The sequence below is a fragment of the Silene latifolia genome, chromosome 10, assembly GCF_048544455.1.
Source record: "Silene latifolia isolate original U9 population chromosome 10, ASM4854445v1, whole genome shotgun sequence".
Lineage (NCBI taxonomy): Eukaryota > Viridiplantae > Streptophyta > Magnoliopsida > Caryophyllales > Caryophyllaceae > Silene > Silene latifolia.
This window is the reverse complement of record NC_133535.1, coordinates 125,010,013-125,033,579: the sequence shown is the minus strand read 5'-3', so window position 1 is coordinate 125,033,579 and position 23,567 is coordinate 125,010,013. Positions and strand designations below refer to the sequence as shown.

Here is a 23,567-nt window from a genome sequence, read left to right as displayed (position 1 = left end):
ATTGGTGTATTTATAGGTAAATGTGGGAGACAAATCATAGTGGAAAAACCATCTAAATAGACACATGTATGCCCTTATAAAAACCGAAACATGTGGACTACTTATGGTCCATTTCGGTTTTCGACATTTGCCCCACAAATGTTTATAAGTCTTATATTTAATTATCTTACATAATTAAATATTAATTTAATTATTTAACCCTTAAATAATATAAATTAACTACCAATGACTACTTAACTATTAAGTAATCATAAGACCATATTATCAACATACAATGTGTCAATATTAACCCATTTAGCTAATTTTACAACCTCTTGTAAAATATAATAGCTAATTGATTCTACCTCAAAACATATACACATATCGTATAAAATTAATTAATTAACAATTAATTAATAAATTCTAATCATTTATTATTTAAATATCTCATAATTAAATAATAAATCTCTTTGTCCCGAGTTCGTAACCCGTCATCAAATAATACATTTATGTGACTAACTAAGAGTCAAATAATACAAGGAATTAATTATCTCGTATCTCATACACACAATTAATTTATTCTATTTGGACGTCATCCTATAGGTGTGACCTAAAGGGATCAGCTGATCACCGCCGTCACATGACAGTAATGTCAAACTCTAGTCAGCCAATCATTACCGATTAACGATGACCAGCTGATAAATAAATAAATAAATCCCTGATATTCCTTTTACAAGATTTAATATGTAAACGCACTCATTGTGGAGGACACTACTCCAACAATCTCCCACTTGTCTGACACAAGTGTGCGTTACCAATTCTCTTGTCCAATAATATCTCCCACTCAATGCAAGATGTCTTTCAGGTCGTCCTTGCACGTGATCATATCATAAAGTGGTTTCCTCGATCAGGAGAATGACTGTCTGACCGGATAATCTACTATAGATCGCATTCGAGCGTGGCCACGCATTCACAGTCATCTCTCCTCGAGTGGTCTTGAGATAAAATATGACTTAAAAGGACAATCCTATTGACCTATTTTCTTCATTCGATACAGATCACAATGACCCAGTAAATGCTCATCGGCCTCCTTTTACGGTGCGACCTAGAACAAAAACCAAAGCCACCGGAAAACCGTACCAACTCAGACAAATAGTCACCAGTCTAAAGAATTAACTAGAAGGAATAAATAGAAGTCCTCGTAGCAACAAAAGGACTCTATAAATGGTCACTGTCCGACAAATTATCTCACAATATGCTTATGTAATCGACCAGTCATCACTATGACCATATGACAGTCGAACCTGTCATCTATCGCCTTACAATCTAGTCACTCCGAGACGTCACCTCATTAAGTAACTAGGGACAAAATACAATGTTAACCCAGTTCACTTAATAGGGTTCGACATTGTCTTTACAACCTATTTGGAGAAAACAAAGTATATAAATTCAGACAAAAAAACTGAATAAAACGATAAATGCAACTTATCATATATGAAATAATAAATACAATATTTTGATTATTACATATCATATAATTTACAACAGTTCTGGCATTCGTCTCAACCCCATCGAAACTACATGACTATCATGTTTAGCTTGAGACAAAGGTTTGGTTAAAGGATCAGCGATGTTGTCAGCTGTCCCAACCTTACAAACTGTAATTTCTTTCCTTTCGATTAAATCTCTAATTACATGAAATTTCCTAAGTACATGTCTAGACTTGTTACTAGACTTGGGCTCTTTTGCTTGAAAAATAGCCCCTTTGTTATCACAATACAAAGTGATAGGATGCTCTCGGTCGGAACTACTTTTCGGTCCCTCTAAAAATTGCCTAATCCAAACAGCTTCTTTTTTTGCGCCTTCGAGAGGTCGCAATGTACTCAGCTTCCATTGTAGAATCAGCAGTCATATACTCTTTGAAACTTCTCAAGCAAACCGCCCCTCCGTTCAACAAAAAGACAAAACCAGCCTGGGATTTCAAATCATCCCTATCGGTTTGGAAACTGGCATCCGTATAACCTCTTATACGTAATTCAGATTCTCCTCCAAACACTAAGAATGAATCTTTAGTCCTTCTCAAGTACTTCAGAATATTCTTGACGGCTATCCAGTGACTCTCACCTGAAGTTTTCTGAAAACGACTCGTCATACTCAAAGCATACGAGACATCAGGACGAGAACACATCATAGCATACATGATCGATCCAACAGCGGAAGCATAGGGAATCGATTTCATGCGTTCAATATCCTTAGGCTCAGTAGGACACTGTGACTTACTCAAAGAGATCCCACTACCCATAGGTAGAAAACCTCTCTTGGAGTTTTTCATATTGAATCGGTCAAGAATCTTATCGATATATGCTTCTTGACTCAATGCTAATATCCTTTTGGGTCTATCTCTATAGATCCGGATACCCAAGATGCGCTGAGCTTCTCCCAAATCTTTCATTTGGAAGTGATTTCCCAACCACTTCTTAACAGAAGCAAGCATATCAACATCATTCCCAATGAGTAATATGTCGTCTACATAAAGAAGTAAGAAAACAACTTTACTCCCACTAAACTTCATGTATAAACATGGTTCCTCAACACTTCGAGAAAAACTATTCTGTTTAATAACATGATAAAAACGATGATTCCAACTCCTTGACGCTTGCTTAAAACCATAAATGGATCTCTTAAGTTTGCATACTTTGTTAGGATTTTTAGGATCCACAAAACCCTCAGGTTGTGTCATGAACACTTCCTCTTCCAGAAACCCATTCAGGAAAGCGGTTTTGACATCCATTTGCCATATCTCATAATCATGAAATGCAGCAATCGCTAACATTATCTGAACAGATCTAAGCATAGCAACTGGTGCAAAAGTTTCATCATAGTGTAAACCATGAACCTGAGTGAAACCTTTTGCAACCAATCTAGCTTTGTAGACATCTTTATGTCCATCCATGCCAATTTTAATCTTGAATATCCACTTACACTGAAGAGGTCGAACATCTTTAGGTAAGTCAACCAGGTCCCATACCTGATTATCGTATATGGAATCCATTTCGGATTGCATGGCCTCGAGCCATAGCTTAGAGTCAGAACTCATAATAGATGCTTTATAGGTCTTAGGTTCATCACTTTCTAAAAGTAAAACCTCATAGTCACCATCTTCCTCGATAATACCAAGGTATCTATCAGGCTGGCGACTAACCCTTTTCGGCCTCCTAGGTTCGGAAGGAACAATAAGCGATTCGACGTAGAAGGAACATCTTCCCTGCAGTGTCACATCGGTTTGTGGCTCTTGAACTTCATCAAGTTCAAATTTTCTCCCACTCTGTCTTCTAGAAATAAACTCTTTTTCTAGAAAAGACGACTTCACGAGCCACAAACACTTTGTTCTCGTTACTATTGTAGAAGTAATATCCACAAGTTTCCTTAGGGTAGCCTACAAAAATACACTTTTCAGAACGAGGTGCAAGCTTATCGTCAGACTTGCTCTTGACATAAGCATCACAACCCCATACTTTCTTGTATCGTTGATTCGGGACTTTCCCTTTCCATATCTCATATGGAGTTTTGTCGATTGCTTTAGTGGGACTTTTATTAAGTGATTGTACAATGAGATAAAATGGCAAAACCCAGAATGACTTAGGTAACTCTGTTTGACTCATCATCGATCGAACCATATCTAATAAAGTTCGATTCCTCCTTTCACCCACACCATTTAATTGTGGTGTGCCAGGAGGAGGAGTTAGTGAGATACAATACCGCATAGAGTTTATAAGGTGATCTTTAAAGTCATTGCTTAAATATTCCCCACCACAATCTGATCGTAATGCTTTAATCTTCTTATTTAATTGGTTTTCTACTTCATTCTGAAACTCTTTGAACTTATCAAAAGCTTCACTTTTATACCTCATTAAGTAGATATACCTAGGGATGTCATTGGGGCGGGGCGGGGCGGGTAATGCATATCCCAGACCCATACCCACCAGCAATTTTATCCCCCGCACCCGGCCCGCGACCCGTGATGGGTCAACTTTTCTATTTCGTTTGCTCCGCCAAGGCGACACCTATAAACCTTTACCTGCCCCAATCCATGGCAAGGCCCAGATAACCCGCCCCATACCCGGATCACCCGCCCAAATTTTACAGTCCAAAAGCAATACTTAGAAAAATTTACAGTCCAAAAACTCCAAATACATTGAAAATTGAGAATGCTGAGAAAAATTTACAGTCCAAAAGCACAAATTCTTAGAAAAGTTTACAGTCCAAAATCGAAGTGATTATCCGAGAAATTTAATACACCAATTTTCGCAACTAAATCAGCATTTCTTCAATTTGTAGTCTAAAATCAGCCCTCTTCGGCCGTGAAACAATCTTCATCCTCCTCAATGTCATACGATTGAAAACTACAACATTATAAGGTAGTAATCAGAAGTTAATGATACTAAACCAACATATTACTTCATCAAATCATAAAATGAAAATCTACAAACAATAAAAATCATTGAAACAAAATGAAACCTATACATCTATAAAAATAAAGGGAGAACGGAAGATGCAATACAACAAAATAATTGAAGAAACAAAAAAGAAGAAGAATGAATAAGGAAAAACAATAAAAAAAAAAAAAAAAGGAAATTACCTGAAAATGGCGTGGCTGCAGGTGACTGAGGTGAGTACCAATTTTTTTTTTTAACCTAATTTTGATTTGGATTTGGAAGGTAGAAGTAAGTAGTCAAGTAGACAAAGTAGTACTAAAAGATAAGAGCAACATGGGCCACTAGGACTTTTATAAAGATAAAGGCCATACAACATTATTTATTTGTTGTCTTTGTTGTGCAATTCAAATTTGTCGGTCAGTGGCCAATGGCCAATATATTAATGGGTATGGCGGCGGGCGGCGGGTACGGGGCGGACGGGCGGGGCGGGTGATAAGCAAAACCCGTCCCCGCCCCACTACCCGTGGCGGGTCACGTTTTAGACACCTACACCCGCCCCATCACCCATTTATGTATCACCCATATCCGCCCAATTGGGGCGGGTGCGGGGCGGTATCCGCATTAACCCGCCCCAGTGACATCCCTAGATATACCCATATCTACACATGTCATCGGTAAAAGTAATGAAATAGTCATAATTACCTCTAGCAGTGACTGTCATTGGGCCACAAACATCGGTATGTATTAAACCCAATAACTCACTAGCTCGAGATCCTTTTCCTAGAAAAGGTGAACGAGTCATCTTGCCAAGAAGACAAGATTCGCATGTACCAAATGATTCGAAATCAAAAGGTTTAATTACACCAGTCGACACTAGTCTTTTAATGCGTTTCTCGTTGATGTGTCCTAATCGACAATGCCATAAATAAGATAGATCAGGATCACCTGTTTTGAGTCTTTTATTATCTAAATGATAAACATCGTTGCATGTATCTAGAATATAAACACCATTGATTGAAATAGCTTGACTATATACAATCCCATTAAGGGAAAAAGTACAACACTTGTCTTTAATTACAAAGGAAAACCCTTCTGTGTCTAACACAGATACGAATATTATATTTCCAGATAGCGTTGGTACAAAATAACAATTATTAAGATGTAACTCCAACCCCGAAGCTAAACTAAGTACATAAGTTCCTACAGAGACGACATCTACTTTAGACCTGTTTCCCATTCGGAGATTGACATCACCCTTGTTTAGCTTTCTTATGCTTTTTAGGCCCTGCAAATGATTACACAAGTGAGAACCACAACCAGTATCTAATACCCAAGTTGTATTTGAAGCATAATTTATGTCTATCATAAAAGATTCAGTTGAGAAATTACATGTCGGCTTCACAATGCCAGCTTTTATGTCATCTAGGTACTTTGTACAATTACGTCTCCAATGTCCCTTGTTATTACAATAATTATAAGTATCTTTAAGAGGATTACCCTTTATAGGTTTTTGCTTGGTAGAGCAATTCGCAATTGCTTTACCTTTGCCCTCCACCTGAATGGGCTTCTTACCTGTGTTCCTCTTAAATTGCTTCTTCCCCTTCACATTAATCGCAAGCACATCTTTCCTCGTACTCCCACTCAATCCCATGTCCTTCTCTGCTTGCACAAGCAGAGAATGGAGCTCATGTAAACTCTTTCTCATGTTTGTCATATTGTAATTTACCCTAAATTGGGTAAATCCCTTGACGTGCGAGAGAGAGTGGAGAACTCGGTCCACCACAAGTTCGTCGGGGATCTTGCATCCCAACCCCTCTAAAGTTTCCACGTACTCAATCATTTTAAGTACGTGTGAACTTACAGGTTGACCATCTTTGAGGTTAGCCTCAAAGAAACGAACAGCGGTGTCATACTGAATTATTCTCGGGGCTTGAGAAAATATAGTGGAAAGCCTCGAGAATACTTCATGTGCATCACGAAACTTGACACATTGCCTTTGTAAAGCAGGATCCATTGAAAAAATCAAAACATTTTTTTATTGCAGCGGATTCCTTTTGATAATTTGAAAAAGCCTCCCTTACATCGGCAGTGGCCCTAGTACTAGGCGAATGGGGAGAGGGATCGACAAGGTAGCGTAATTTGCCATCACCTGCGGCAGCTAATCGAAGTTGTTCCTCCCAATCTTTAATATTACTACCGTCGGCTTTTAATACATATTTGTCCATAACCGAACGTAGCCAAGAATCTCTCGCTATGGTGGCGGTTTCACTAGTAGAAGCCATCGTGATTACTACAAAGGAAATAAAGGAATGATTAACATTTATCGTCTAGAAATATTTAACTTGTGAAACTATTTAACAAGTTCCCATTTATATAATGATCTCCCACTGAATTATATAAATGATTCCAAGATCCAATTTTATATAAACACGGGCACGGTGGATCGATTCAACCCATATTTATATAAATTTGGTGAGTCAACATTTTGACTGATTCTACTACTAGAACTCTTGGTTGACGGATTTTCTTAAAATCTATCTTTTAGCCCCAGAATAAATATGGGCACGGTGGACCGATTCAACCCATATTTATCCCGTTGAGTCCAACCAATTTTCACGCGTAATAACTTTTATTACCCTACTTACCCAACGTAAAAAGAGTGTACCTCGGTGATACGAACCTACCTCTAATGAAGAAGGGATTCATAGGTGCTATTATTTGGTAAGGCTTAATCTCAATTTTAAACAAATGTGAGAGATCTTATCAATTTAATTGTCTATCACTTTTAAGTGAACTAAATTGGTGAATGCTAGACAATTAAATCAATAACAACAAAAATAAAACATGTAGTGACGATTTGGCATGAATGCATAGAAGAATTAAAACAAACAAGTCCTAATATGGCCACCTAGTTAATCTAATTAACTAAAATTATTACACTTCGGAAACCAACTCCTTGGTCCCTTGAGTCTTCATAAATTGGCCTCCTTCTTTAGGATTTCGGAACGCCTTTCCGAAAACACCGTCTTCATGACAACTCCGTCTTTAGTAGCTTCATCTAATTACTAATAATTAAATTACATAACAATACCCTATTATACAATTTGTAATAAAATTAAAATAAAACTATTAATTAATTACAAATTAGGCGATGCGAAATTGCAATTAATTACAAAACAAGTCAATATTCCCTTACATTTCGGGAAATACCAACTTCTACCTATGGCCATATTAGGAAAAATTACATAATTATAATTCTAAAAAAAACATTCATCTAAATGAATAATAAAATGCATTATGGAAAATGACATGCCAAATCGTCTAACTTACCAACAACGATCATTTGAGCTTGCCTTGACGGAATTTTTACCAATAAAAATTCATAATCAATTCTTAAAACACTTTTAAGACTTACTTATCATACTAATCTGGTCTAATATCAAAATAATTATTCTCAACAATTATCTTGAATTTATATGGGACTTAAAACACAATTGTGACAAAAAAAAATATATAATAATTCACAATTATCATACAAAAAATTCCATTTAATATAAAAATTTATGGAAAAATAAATTTCAAAACCATAAACATTCTGGTCTTACACCAAAAATTCCATGCAAGTGAAAATTTTTGTTTTTAAAATTTATTTAAAACGATTTCACAATTTAATCGATAAAGCGACATTTTTTACGATTTAATTCTAAATCAAACCATAAAAATTGAAATGACTTAAAATAAAATTTTGTACATTTTGGAACAATTTCCAGGAGTTAAAAATTCAGAAATTTCGAGCCCTAAAGTTAAATCAATATTTATTTACAAAATAACCATTGTTTACCCATTTTTATCAAATAAAAATCAATAAACTACCTAAATTAATCACATTAACCTAAAGTATCTACTTATCTCATAAATAGAACATGCATGTGGTTATTTATAAATAAATATGCATAAAATTAACATGCAATTAATTTTAATTAACTCTTAATTAATTTTAATGCATTTTTACTCAATTTTATGCCAATTTAAGTTATAAGAAGTGGAAAATTTAACAAAAATCAAATTTTTGTCCCATATCATCCTAAGACCAGATTATTTACATGCAAGACTATATTATGTGATAAAACGAATTTTAGTAACATAATATCAATTTTATTAATTTATCTCATAAATTACTAAAATCGTCTTAAGACAACATGCATGTATTTAACAATGCTCTGATACCACTTGTTAGTTATTTAGACCAAATTAATACTCATCTTATGATATTAAAATTATAAATTAATTTAAAGTGGTCTAAATCTACATGCATGCAAATAAAAAGTATAAAAGATGGTTTTAAACCATCTTAAGACAAAAATTCCTTACATTGCTATAAGGCAAATATGGGCACTACAAAGGTCTCCTACCTTTATAGTTCTTGAGCTATTCAATTATGGATGATCCTCCAAGAACATCAATTACCAATATAGGTAATCTCCTTTGGTGGCACCCAAGATTAACCCAAAATACTACTAAAATTAATAACTAGTTAATAGTAGTAGTAACCTTGTAATTGTATATTTGATGTACTAATTAATATTATTACTTTGATAATATTATTAGTTAGTTTTTATATGTGTTTTAAGATGAAAATGATGAACAAAATAAGAAGAAAAGTTGGTCTTCAAATGGGATGATGAAACCGGTTTTGGCAACTAACAAAGACCAAGTTTTTCTTCTAATTTTTTCAACTAATGAATGAGGTGAATATTGGTGTATTTATAGGTAAATGTGGGAGACAAATCTTAGTGGAAAAACCATCTAAATAGACACATGTATGCCCTTATAAAAACCGAAACATGTGGACTACTTATGGTCCATTTTGGTTTTCGACATTTGCCCCACAAATGTTTATAAGTCTTATATTTAATTATCTTACATAATTAAATATTAATTTAATTATTTAACCCTTAAATAATATAAATTAACTACCAATGACTACTTAACTATTAAATAATCATAAAACCATATTATCAACATACAATGTGTCAATATTAACCCATTTAGCTAATTTTACAACCTCTTGTAAAATATAATAGCTAATTGATTCTACCTCAAAACATATACACATATCGTATAAAATTAATTAATTAACAATTAATTAATAAATTCTAATCATTTATTATTTAAATATCTCATAATTAAATAATAAATCTCTTTGTCCCGAGTTCGTAACCTGTCATCAAATAATACATTTATGTGACTAACTAAGAGTCAAATAATACAAGGAATTAATTATCTCGTATCTCATACAAACAATTAATTTATTCTATTCAAGGCGTCATCCTATAGGTGTGACCTAAAGGGATCGGTGATCATCATTGTCACATGACAAGATAATGTCAAACTCTAGTCAGCCAATCATTACCTATTAACGATGACCAGCTGACAAATAAATAAATAAATAAATCCCTGATATTCCTTTTACAAGATTTAATATGTAAACGCACTCATTGTGGAGGACACTACTCCAACAATTTCAAATCATCATCTTCATATGGCCCATGCTCGCAGTCTTTTTCCCCATGGCCAATCAACCCACAACCATAACAGTATGTTGGGAGCCTTTCATATTTAACAGGGAAATTAATAGTACGTCCATCACGAACTCGAATAGCAATTGAGGCCTTTAGGGGTACCCTTATATCGTATAAAACCCGCACCAGTATTGCCCTATCAAGCTCCGGATTGGGTCCATGTTCAAAGTGCATAAATGTACCCAGGCAGTTCCCCAATCGTTTCGCATTTGCTAAACTAGTTCGTCCCGAAATTGGCAGATCATAAACACGTGCCCAAATCGGAAAAAGATGAAGCGATGAATCAGTAAGTTTACCCGATTGATTTGGTTCGTCGAAACACCACATAAATTTGTCGAAATGCCATGGTTGACCTTCCAGAACTCTCGCCTTATCTCGCTGCGAATTAAATCGAAATATGAACGTTTTTTCTTTTGCATCGATGACATTGCCAATGATAGGGTATTGTGGATTCCACACCTTAACCATAGTTTCGATGGCCGCCTTGACGTTGATAGCCCTAGTTGCACAAAGCTTCCCCACCAGCAGAATTTTCTCCGTTTCCTGCCCCCCACCTGCGTCCTCTTCCCATTCGAAAAACCCATCGTCAGACCCCATAGGCTCTTTCCCGTCCCGGTGTTGTCCCGTCGATTCACTCTCTATCTGCACCTGCACACGAAAACAAAAGCAAAAAGAAAACAAAAAAAACCGACCACGCTCACAATCAGAGATCGTGAGTATAGCCCCGATCGAGAGGAAGAGATCAAAGAGAAATTGAAGAAACAAGGAGTCCCAGACAAACCCTAGGAAACCCTAGACCCAACATTTTTTCTTTTTGTTTAGTTTAGTCTTTTTAATTCTTGTGTTATTTAATGGGTAACCAAACAACCCCATAGTCTCAAAATTCTCCTCTTTTTTTTAAAAAAAAAAAAAAGGAAAGATTTTGTTTAAGAAAATAAAACAGAGTCGGTGTAGAAGAAACGAAGACGTCTAAGTGTCGGACCCAACAAAGTATCCTCCGTCCCAAGAAACACCGAAACTCTTCTATTACCACCTCAACCACCAAACTTCACCATAAAACCCTATAAAATTACAAAACTGCAAAACACCATTAAAACGTAAAACCTTGAAATTAATCAAATTCCCAAAATCCAACCATGGTAACCCTAAGCTGCGACACTATAACTTTACCACAAACAACCACCATAATCTCCGCCATAGCCACCACAGCAGCCACCACAGCACTCTTATGTACAATCGCAAACGACTTCATCCCTGATCAAATCCAATCATACTTCTCCTCCAAATTCAAATACTTAGCCAAAGCGCTAACCACTCAAATGACCGTCGCCGTCGATGAATTCAATGAAATTTCGCCGAATCATATGTTCGAGGCGGCGAATGATTACTTGGGGAAGAAGGTAAGTGCGGCAACGAGGAGGGTTAGTGTTAGTAAAGGTTTTAAGGAGAGTGATATTAGGGTTTGGATTGATGTTGAGGAGGAAGTTGTGGATTGGTTTGAAGGTGTTAGGGTTTGTTGGGTGCTTGTTAGTGATGGGAAAAGGAGTGGTGGTAGTGCAACGGCGTCGTTGCATGGGAAGAAGAAGGGCGGTGGTGGGAGTGGAGTAGTGGGGTTGGGGAAGGGGGAGGTCAGGTATTTTGAGATTCGGTTTCATAAGAAGTATTTGGACTTGATTGTTTCCAGGTACAAGTTTTATTACTCTCGTTGTTCTAATCATTTGTTTAGTTTTGATTAAAATAATTGAAAGCCACATGGAGTGAATATTTTCGACAATGCAGGCTTGCAACCACTGGTCGAGCTAGGGACTAGCGGGGCGCTCGTCCGGGATGAAAAATTCAATGTTTTTAGTTACAATTTTTCAACTTTTTTTGAGTTTCCTTATACCATTACCCCTCCGCCCCACTGCTTGCAATACAAAGTTAGTGATGACTTCGTTTTAAAACATAGGATAATTGCCCTTCTAATCTTTCGGATGACATTCTATACAAGCGAGTTTTTTTTGGGTAGAATAGTCTTGTAAATTAAAGCTACTTAGAATTACGAATTTTTTGGTTAATTGGTGTTAATTAGCAAAATAATTAGGGAATTAGCGTCCGTTTGAAACTATTTGGATTTATGGTGTCCACGTCATCACTTGTATTTTTTTTTTTTTTGTAGCGGCTTCTCCTCTTCCCTATTTTACAAGCCATGAGAAGCCATGAAAGGGCAAAGTCGCTGAGGTCAGCGGTTTTGGTCTTTATTTTTTGCACTTTTAGAAAATAGGGAAGAGGACAAGCCACGAGAAGCCATGAAAGGGGAAAGCCGTTGAGAATCTCAGCGGTTTTGGTATTTGTTTTTTGCATTTTTAGAAAATAGGGAAGAGGAGAAGCCGCTAAGTTTCTTAGCGGCTTTACCTAAAAACACGAAAAAAAATACTAACCATAAACCCAAATAGTTTCAAACGGACACTAATTCCCCAATTATTTTGCTAATTAACACCAATTAACCAAAAAATTCTAGAATTACGGTTAAAATGTCCCTTGGAGCAATGCTCTGAATTGTTTCTTTCAGGTCTTCTCTCGATCTTCTTCCCTCATTAGCCGATAGAATAATGCTCTATATATGGTAGTCACTTGAAATTGCTAAACGGGTTACGGAGTGCAAACTTGTACTCTGTATAAAGATTGAAACTGTATACGGTAACAAGTGACTTTTTATGAACTGGTTTTACAATAAGTTCGTGTAAAGCGATTTTATACAAGAATGTAGAGTTACTCGATCATAAAGGAGTGCTAATGTTCCATGGTATCAGGTACTTGCGTCATGTGCTGACAGAAGCAAAGAAAATAAAGGAATCAAGGAAGGAGATTAAGCTACATACAGTTGACTACAATGGCACTGATTATTGGAGTTGCATAAACTTAGATCATCCAGCAACATTCGATAAGATTGCGATGGACCCAGATATCAAAACCGAATTAATTGAAGATCTTGACAAGTTTATTAGCAGAAGAGAGTACTATAGGAGAGTTGGGAAAGCTTGGAAACGTGGGTACTTGTTGTATGGACCTCCTGGTACCGGGAAATCTAGTTTGGTAGCTGCCATGGCTAATTACTTGAAGTTTAATGTGTATGACTTGGATTTAAGGGAGGTGATGTGTAATTCTGATTTGAGGAGGCTGTTGATTGGAACTGCCAGCAAGTCGATTCTTGTGATCGAGGATATTGATTGCTCAATCGAGCTGCAAAACAGAGAGGGTACAGAGGATGGCTCTAAATCAGTTGATGATGAAAAGGTTTGTTCTTCTATCTATTCCTCATGTGAATACCTTTTATTATTTGGCGAAGGATCATACGAATTTTTTTGTCATAACCTATGTCACTCAGACTTGGTTTTGAAATATCACAGTCTAAATGTCAGACTCTTCTACATATGAAAATTATTTATGTTTAGGCTTGAAATGAAGTGTCACGTGTCTTACGTATATCTGAATGCCAATCTTATGGCTTGTGTATACGAGATAGTATTTGATCAGACTAATATAGATACGGAGTAATAGATGTCTTAGGACTTCTAGTCCAATCTAAATGAATAAATTTCAGGTTGCTATGCTTTCTAAAGTCATTGATCGACTTTCGTGTAGGTTACTCTATCTGCCCTGCTCAACTTCATAGACGGGTTATGGTCCACATGTGGGGATGAACGAATTATAGTGTTCACAACGAACCACAAGGACCGTCTTGATCCTGCCCTCCTCCGGCCTGGTCGCATGGATGTACACATCGAAATGTCATTCTGTACTTTTAATGGTTTTAAGCTTCTTGCCACCAACTATTTGGGAATTCAAGATCATCCTCTTTATCGTGATATCGAGGATTTGCTCATTAAGGTTCAAGTTACACCAGCTCAGGTTGCTGGGGAGCTTATGAAGAGTGATTTTCCGGAGCTTGCACTTGAAAAACTTGTTATGTTTCTGAGAGCATTAACCACAATTCGATGAAAGCAAGTAATTTGAGGAAGTGATTTTAAAAGGAACATTTGTTCATCAGGTGTCCTTTCTAATTAACTCATTCTTTGGTATACTTTGGAATTTGAGATTGCGGTTGATCATTGGATCCCGCTCGATTGTATTGTAGGCTAGTCGACTAAATTTGTCACGTGCTCATGTACTCGTATTCGACTTTATGACGTAGGCATGATAATGAGACCAGACAGCTCGAGCTCGGCTTGTGCGGGCTTGGCTCAGAGCTTGGGCTCGATAAATTAACGAGTCAAACTGAGCTCAGTTTTTGGAGCCGAACATATGTGGTAAGATAATATCTTGCACTTATTTTATAAAAATATTTATCATGATTATATCTTTGTATAAGAATATTAAATGTTTTTATTGATTTGACCGTAATTTTATATATAATCTGAGAATATGTTTATGTAAATAACGAAAGGAAAAAAATTAACTTAACAATTATAATGTGCTCGAATTAAGCTCGTGCTCGGGTTAAAGCTCGGGAGCATGGTAATCAGGTAATGAGCTTAATTTTTTCAAGCTCGAGTAAGCTCGAGCTCAAGTTTTGTTTCATAAGCACAAGTCGAGCAAGGCCAGGCTCGGCATCACCCCTAGTACGACGTATACGAACTAATGCGTTAAATACTCACAACTTTAAAGTGCCTATAAAATGAGGTTTAGTGGTCAAAACTTGGGTGAATTTTCAAAAGTAAGAGGTTCAAGTCTCACGGAGTCACCGGGAACAATTTTACAGGATAAAACGGTCTTAGATTATGTAGTCTGTCTTGCTTGTGACGGTCAAAAGCTTGTGACCTCTAACAATCCCCTCCCACTTGCCCTCCCTGCTTGCTCTCCCACTTGTAAGTTTGTCTCACGTCACAAGCTTGTGACGGATTTAGCCCGTCACAAATAAGAATTGTGTTGATTATGTCTTCTAGATTTTGAACCTTGTGCGCTCTTAGAAAAGAGTGATTGACATTAAGGCTGAGCAAAAAATCCGATTATCCGAACCGATCCGATATCCGATCTGTATCCGATCGAAAAACCGGATATCCGATCCGAAATAAGCATTCGGATCGGATATCCGATCCGAAACTTTCGGATACGGATCGGATATCGGATACCAATTTAAAAAGTTTCGGATATCCGTATCCGAACCGAAACTTAGCTTTTGATTTTTTTTCCTAGAAAAAAGTTGTTCAACCATTACATTTGGGCCTTCCAGTTCACTTATTTATTTACATTGGGCCTTAATTAAATGGGCCTACCTATAAATTACACAAATAAGACTAACCCTAGCCATTCCTTTCATTTTGACACCCAGCAACCATCTTCTCTTCCGTCTTTCACATTTTTACCCAATAATTAAGTTGAATCACCATTTTTTCTCATAATCTCATCTACTCCTATTTTACCCAATAATTAAGGTGTTGTTTGGCCAAACTTTAGAAGTGCTTTTGTAACTGAAAAAGTAGTAGTTAGGCCAAACACTCTAATTTAGGGAGTTTTAAAACTACTTTTAAAAAGTTAAAAGCTGATAATTATCCCCAAAAGTAGAAGTAGGTATTTGTTACTTCTACTTCTACTTTTCACATAAAGAGCAAAAAAAAAGCAAAAAAAGTTGGATGAAAGTAATTAGGCCAAACATATAACTTCTATAAGAAACTGCTTTTACAAAACTATGGTCAAAAAATCAAAACTTTTCCAAAAAGTAGCTTGTGAATAAACTCATTTTAAAAAAGAAAAGTTATTTTACATAAGCAAGGCCAAACAGCACCTAAGTTGATCATTAACCACTCATTTATTTTGACCCATCGACTCCACTATTGTATCAACTCGACAACGCAAGATCTGAAGTCGTCACTCATGGCGACCCCCGTAATGCCGCCACAAGTGGCAACGCCTGCAACGACATCACACCCAACTCCAGTTGGAAGCTCATATTTGTTAATTGTAATTTTGTTCAATTTCTAATTTTTGTAATGATTTCACTTCAATTAAGTTACTGTATAAAATTGAGGAAGAGCCTTATTTGCCTCTTTAATGTTTCCATTTGTTTGAATTTGTGATTTTTTTCATGCACAAAACCTAACTTTGTGGAATCGGATAAGATAACGGATTCTCGGATATCCGATCCGATATTTTTGGATATCAAAAATCGGATACCCGAATGTTTCGGATCGAATATCGGATAGTAAAAAATTGGATTTTCGGATACGGATATCCGATCCGAAACTGTTTTCGGATCGGATATCCGATCCATGCTCTGCCCTAATTGACATGAAGCACGTGGTTGGCAATTGCATTTTTGTATTTCAGTTGATTAGTTGGTCCACTCAACATTGCTTTGCCTCCACCTTAGTCGCATTCCCTTCGCAAGTGCTTATCCATTAGATACATATACGGGCAATACGGCTATGCTACACTTCGTCGTCTATATTATACAACTAATTAAATATTCCAACTTGTTTTAATTTTTCAATCCGTCAAAAAAATATGTTCCCTTTGGAAATTTCCTTAAGGTTGGGATAACCTGTTTTCTTGACCTGTTGACCTCACTTTAATTAATTTACCTATTTTCTCATTTCTCGTTTGTTATTGTGGAGAAGTTGAGATACGGAGTATTTTATATATGTCACTTATATAAATAAAGACTCTCAATAGAAAGCAAGTGATATATTACTGCATATGAGATCATGAGACCCCATCAAACGGAAGCAACTTTAATTGGAGATCAACATCTGAAATTGGAAAATGGTTCTTGTTAATATGTATCAACTTCCCTTATGGCTAAGTGTCACGGTCCGGGACTTTGAGTCGAAATGTGGCGTGCACCCTTGTCTAACACACGACAAGAATGCAAGCAAGAGTGTCAAGCACTAGTGAAGGATCACTAGTGCATTCGTAATCAGTCTCGGTTGACGTGTGTCGGGAATGCTAGTCCCGATTATCAAAGTCCGGCACACGGAAGCAATAAGAGTAAGCAATACGATTATTGAAAGCAAGAAACAAGCAATATCAAGGTTAAGGATGAAAAGCGGTTTTGATTGACTAGCACCTCTCATAAAGGCAAATTTGATAGTTTGATTCCTCTAGCAGGATACATTGATTGTGCAGAATAGTGATATATTTTGTAAACACCTAAAAACGTATCTTAACTAAAAACGGGACTCCGAGATTCGACACACAGGAAGTAATCTTGGAGTACTAAATGAAATTAAAAACAGAAATGAAAATACATGAGTACAAATAAAAAATCTAAGGCCTCGAAGTGAAAGGACTGCACGCTCAATTCTCAGGGATTATGCGGCTAAAAGTGCGGCTTCTTACACTCTCCCCTACCTAATCTGTTGTCGTCCTCGGCAACGCTTGAAATCTGCATGGCTGGTTCAGTCGGCTGATGTCGCTGGAAGTTGATTGGAACGGATGTTGGCACGCTTGCTCTTGTTGCGGGTGGGATTTTCAGGATCTGGATGGTAAGGCTTCAAACAGCTCACATGAAATACAGGGTGACACTTCATCCAGGCAGGGCGGTCAATCTTGTATGCTACTTCCCCAATTCGCTTGATCACTTGGATGGGGCCTTCGTACTTTCGCACTAGACGCTTGTCTCGTCCCCGAAGGAATCTCATCTGCTCTTTGTTCAGCTTCACCATGACCATGTCGCCTACTTTGAACTTCCCTGACCTCCTGTTCTCATCTGCCCACTTCTTCATGCGGCGAGACGCTTTCTCCAAATAAGCTCGAGCAATCTCTGTAATACCCCCTCATACCAAGGTACCTTACCAAGGACCACCCTAGCATGAGAGAATGTTACCAACTTGGTTCCCCGAGGATAGTATATCAAAAGAAACCATTCCACAACATTTATTAAAGTATATAAGTTAATGTTTACATAGTTCCAAAACCAAACCAAAGAAATGTTTACTAATACTCAAAAAACTGAAATCTAAAACAGCTAATCTCGTCACAGCGGAAGCTAGACTCGAAGTGATGACTCCCCATCCACGAATGGATCACCACAGATTTTACAAAACAACGGTGTCAGTTCACTGCATATCAAAATAAGACAAAATGCAACAAAGGTAAACAGCTGTTCCACCATCAATCTCCAACTCTGTAGACACCTCGTTTCTACACCTCTCGCAAACCACCCGGTGATGATTAGGCCGCATGTTTGGTACGCGGAACGATTTGTGACAATTCGTAAGTTTATCGTCAAGTGATTGCTCAAATATTAATATCTACCTCTTAATTGTCATCTACGTGCCGATACGGTCGTTTTGGCAATAATTAGAGTTCATTTGGAGTCCAGGTCAAAAACCGTCTTCATTTCCTAAAACCGTCAAATCCCGAGTCAAAGCAATGTGCTTGTCTACCTAAGGTTAGGATGTCATAAAATGTTGAGATTATATCTCATTTTGAGTCACATGTTACTTCTTTGGGCTAAACTAAAAGTTTACATTACAAAATGTGCATTTCATTTAGTTAAATTGACAACTCAACCTTTAGGCCCGTTTTACAAGGTGATAACGACTTTTTTGGGTCAGTCCTATTTCAGAGAAAGTTCTAGATCTTTCTCTTAGATTTCCAAGGCCACCAAAATCACCTTAATCCGAGTCTTGTAGATAAAGTTATGCCTAAAATACGACAGGCTGTCAACCGCGCTTTCTTACGCAGGAGGAACCCGCTGAGGAAAGGACGCAGCAAGTGCTGCGCCTCTTCCAAGGGACGCAGCACCTGCTGCGCCTCTTCCTCAAGGTTTTCTTTTTGTCCAAGTTTCCGTGTTTAACCTAAGTCGGTTATTTCCGGATCTTTCTCTCCTTTCCTAAACCCTAATTCCGTGATTAGTATAAATAGGAGCCTTCGCTCCTCATATTTCTCACGCGAGTGTCCGCCCTTCTCTTCTCCCTTTGCATTGTAGACCACGTTCTTACTTTTTGGCGTCTACGTGCTTGAACATTCGACCACGTAAGCTCGGATCCTTCTGAGTACCAGCCTCGTTTGCATGACCGACCAATTTGACCAACTCCACATCAATCAACTTAATCAATCTAATCGTTTTCCTCTTACGAGGGCACTTTCGTTACATTCGAGTCGAGCATCACTAATCGTAAACTTAGTTCTTCTCGTTTCGTCAAACATGTAAGTCTGAGGGTGTAAAATCTCTCTTTTTATTATTGTTCTTTACTTTTTGTATTATTAATGTAAGGTTTATGTCGAAAATACTTATTAAAACCGATTTCTAAAACCTCGTTTAAAACCCTTTTTTTACGGATTTCCAGAAGACAAACCGTCGAGAAAGGACGCAACAACTGCTGCGCCTCTTCGAAGGAGCGCAGTTCCTGCTTCCTTTCTTCTTCCTTCGTCTTCTGTAATTCGTTCGTGTTTACTTGTTTTCGTTTGTTTTCTTTAATTCTTCGATACAATCGTCTAATAATCACACGTATATTAATTGTTATTCATTCACATGTTTAAATAATCATAATTCCGACTTAAATCCCTTATAATCTCATATTTGCGGGTTTTCGTCATTAAACTCAAATCCGGGTTGTAGAAATTCAATTTGTTCGTGTTGAGTTTCTGGAATTCGATCTTTGATATATTTTCATCTGTCTTTTGTCATATGTATCGCATATTCATTACATATTTGTCGTTAATTCATCTTGTTTTGTCTATTTCATTCACTCATGTCACTAATTAATCATTCGTTCATGTAATTAATTCGTTTAATTCCGTTTCAGCCATGTTTTATTGTTTTATGACCCTTAATCGCATGTAAATAACCTACTAATCACTTTCATCCGAGTAAATAATTTAATTAATCATTAAATTTACCAACAAGTATTAACAACACGCAATTCCGCTCACGCCCGAGAATTGAGTCAGAAACAGAAGACGCAAAGAATCGCCGCGCTTATTCCAAGAGACGCGCTCTCTTTGCTACTGTTCGGTTGAATTGTCACGAACTCCGTTGTTGCTTGACCTAGTTTAATTAGCTTACGTATAATGAACTATTATTCGTATTATCACCTTCTGATCTGTTCGCTAATTCATTCTTTTGTGCGTTTTTCTCAAATTATCCGTTTTAAAGGTGTTTTCGACATAAATCGCCTATTTCATTGTAATTATTGTAATTTTCTTTGTTGTAATTTTGTTTATTGTATTTATCATATTTTTTGTGTCATTTGTATGTTTTCACATGTAATTGAACATTAAATTCTACTCCGACCCAATTGTATGCTAAATTAATTGTTCACCGACTTAGTCTAATTCTCACATGTTAGGATCAATTTGTTGGATGTTGCATTGCATGCATATAGCCGACGATATATCGAGTACGAATAACTTCCCTAATCATTAGTAGAGGCCGCTATCGAGGCGGGCGGGATTAGGTGTTCGATCAAAAGAGCTTCCTAATACGTACCCTCACCCCTGACTCCAGATCTCTGTGAACATCCGTGTTCATTGGCATCCACGAGAGTCATTCTAGACATAGAATGCTAAGGGTAACGATTGCTTAGTGTTCATGTCTCTACTTTGTGTCTTGACATGACATGAGGTATTCGAACGGTTCCAATTTCCCATAAAAGTTGGTGGCGACTCCAACAAAAATGCAAACGCTTGTTCTCTTCCTCCCAAGCGCCCGTGGGCCCCCCGTATCCACGGTTTGGCGACTCATTTGGGGATAATACACTTACGTGTAGCAAGGGTGAAACTTGAACAAGGTTAGGGAATAGTTTGTACAAGACAATTGTCGGTTTTCATAACTCGGTCTTCCTAGACCGTTTTATTCGGCCTTACTAGGCCCAACCCAACCCATTCGACCAATCGTCCCGTCTAAACGGTCCTAATTCTTATTTGGGCCTAAGGATGGATAGCGATTGACGTCATCCATACCATGATGCTTACTCTTGCTTGTATCAAGGGCCTTCACTACTTGAGGAAATGGACTAGGAATCGGCCTTACTCTTGTTTGGTACTAGCCTCTCCACAGACTTCGGGTTTGATGGTTCGGTATGGCAACCCACCCTTTAAATCAAAACCCTTTTAAATGCACTCAGCATCCCGTTATAATGCTTGTATGAATGTTTGTATCTTACGTGATCACCCTTTTCTAAACGAAACCATGACGTTTTTTTCAAAAATCAAAACCCTTTTTTAAAATCAAAATTTCGAAAAGGCCATTTGATTAGCGCAAAACCAGTCAAAACTCTGTCCAAATGTCAAGTCAAATTTCGGACCTAAAACCCATTTCAAAACTAAATACAAAACAAAAAAAAAAAAAACAAAAACAAAAACAAAAACAAAAACATTTTTTAAATCAAAGGATTTTCAATCCATGTAAATGCGAATATGTAATTTCAATTAGGCTAAGTTAGAGTCAAAGTTCAAACCGACTATGCCCTAGTCGGAACTCTGTCGAGTCATTAACTCGTCTTCTTTTATATTTTGGGTCTTTTCAAAATTCAAGTCAAGTCCTAAGGCGTCACGCCGTCATTTTGGACCCCCTATCTCATTTCAATTATGATCTAAACATTTCCACACCTCGACTCACACACTCGAGGCTAACACATCGAGTCATTCCAATATCCGTTTTTTGAATTCTCCTAATGACACGTTCGGGACACACATACCCGAACCTCGAGTCAAGTCTGTCTTAAACACACGTCCTAGAATCAACACGTGTCATCAATCCCGTCAATAAAGTCAACCACATAAATGTAACTCCGTCAAAGTCAACACTCGAGTCTAAAATTAAATTTAAGCACCGTGAATTCAAACACGAGAAGTCGCTCACGACGTTTCACGAATTCAAGTCAAGTCTATATTTGTCATCTTATCCCTTCCTTTGTTTGTTGCCTTAGTATGCGTGATCCCATGTCGAATCGAGTTGTAATGCGCGTCATTTCTGTCGAGTAGGAATCCAGCAAGTTCTGTCAATCAACAAAGTCACAAAGCAGATCAAGCCACCATCACCGTGTCTCTCCAAGATGTTTATGCCATGGTCCTAGGAGTTCAAGCTACAGTGGAAAATTTGAGCATTCGCGTCCTCACCCTTAAAAATGGAATGGTGGAAAAGAACATGCCAACTAAGGAAACCTCTAGTCTAGGTCATCCAAAGCTTACCTCTTGCAATAACCATCGTCCTAGAAAGCCGAAAACAGCTGAAAGGAAACCTGGGAGGCATCAAAGGGTGCTTACCAATTTAGGCATGTCTTATGCCGATGCTTTGAAGAGACTCTCTGCCCAAGGCAAGCTACATCCAATAGGGCCAACTCCGGATCCACCATTAGAGAAACAGGTGAACCTCTGGAAGGGCAACAAATACTGCTTATATCACCAAGGTAGAGGCCATGATATTGAAGAGTGTTTTCTCTTGAAACACACCATCCAAGATATGATCGAAGTGGGCAAGCTTCCTAAGCCACCTTCTCGTCGTAGAAAATCCAAGAAAATCGACCCTCTGGGTCTAATATCATTAAGCATGATGAAGAACCATCTCTAGATTGTTCTCATCTCCTCAATCATCATGATGATAAAGAAATCAATGTCCTCGAAGATGAAGATATCCAAAATGGAATGCTCATGCTTTTCATTACCTTCAACAATAAATTCTCCAAAATAGAAAGAGCCATTGATAATCTAAACTTCCGACTTTCCAGCATGGAGAAACAGTTTACTGAAATGAGTAAGAAGCCTGATGCCCGACCTCTCAAGATGAAAAGTGTCCAGACAAACCTCCCGCACTTGGTCTTAAAGAGAAAGCAACAAATGGACAATCTATTCCTAGTTCTTCTCATCCAAGAATCAAAATCAACAAAGGCAACCTCATGGAGCCTTCGGGGTCATTTACAAAGGCTTCCGAAAATAAGGGCACACCTCCTAGGAAATTTACCAACATTGGTATTACATACACCGATGCCCTTCAGAGACTCATGGAGCGACAAATGTTGAAGCCTATAGGACCTACGCCTAACCCAGAGAAGAAATCCGAGTTTTGGGATGAGAATGCCTACTGCAAATACCATAGAGGCAAAGGGCATGATACAGAGAAATGTTACAAATTAAAAAACGACATTCAGGATATGATCGAAAACGGGAAGTTGTCCCTCTCAACTTTTAACCCACATGGCAGGTTAGGCAATCCTCATGCATATACCACTTATCAAGAAACTTTTCTAAACTATTACCCTTTCAATGTTCCCAATGACGAAGATGAAGTGCTCAAATGGGTGAATGCTCAAAGTCAGTTGCCGAAGCCAGTTGCTGGAAGGGAAAATGCTCAAGCATGAGCCGATGATTACGAGTCTAGGTCTAAGATCGCGTCAAAGTCCGGGTCCGAGTCCGAGTCTTAGGCTTTCTATCTCGTATTTGTTCTAGTATCTTTCTCCATTTTCATTCCTAGTGACAACCTGGGGGCTGTCCCATGAGTCACGTGTCTTCTCATATCTATGTTAAAATACATTCATTATCCATTTCAATAAAAGCACACTTTTCAATCCACATATTCTATCATATCTCTTCCTCTACCCTTTTCCTGTGACAACAAGAATTGGTTTGAGACATATATTTTTTTAAA

The 23,567-nt window shown here is 37.5% G+C and overlaps 2 protein-coding genes and 1 long non-coding RNA gene across 3 annotated transcripts; 1 reads left to right on the top strand and 2 right to left on the bottom strand.

Annotated features, from left to right (window-relative positions):
* Positions 1–4,170: 4,170 nt before the first annotated feature.
* On the bottom strand, positions 4,171–4,795 carry LOC141609165 (uncharacterized). Its single transcript, XR_012527260.1, has 2 exons — positions 4,619–4,795; positions 4,171–4,382 (listed from the first exon to the last, which is right to left on the bottom strand). It is a non-coding gene; the product is annotated as an uncharacterized LOC141609165 (long non-coding RNA).
* A 5,130-nt stretch (positions 4,796–9,925) lies between these two features.
* LOC141608157 (uncharacterized) lies at positions 9,926–10,802 on the bottom strand. The gene is made up of 2 exons (XM_074427519.1): positions 10,779–10,802; positions 9,926–10,645 (listed from the first exon to the last, which is right to left on the bottom strand). Exons 1-2 carry the CDS (start codon positions 10,800–10,802, stop codon positions 9,926–9,928), a joined length of 744 nt encoding a protein of 247 aa, XP_074283620.1.
* Positions 10,803–10,936: 134 nt separating this feature from the next.
* Positions 10,937–14,369, top strand: LOC141605907 (AAA-ATPase At3g50940-like). Its single transcript, XM_074424835.1, has 3 exons — positions 10,937–11,681; positions 12,790–13,273; positions 13,622–14,369. The coding sequence occupies exons 1-3, from the start codon at positions 11,134–11,136 to the stop codon at positions 13,976–13,978; spliced, it is 1,389 nt and encodes a 462-aa protein (XP_074280936.1). The 5' UTR covers positions 10,937–11,133; the 3' UTR covers positions 13,979–14,369.
* The last annotated feature ends 9,198 nt before the right edge of the window (positions 14,370–23,567 follow it).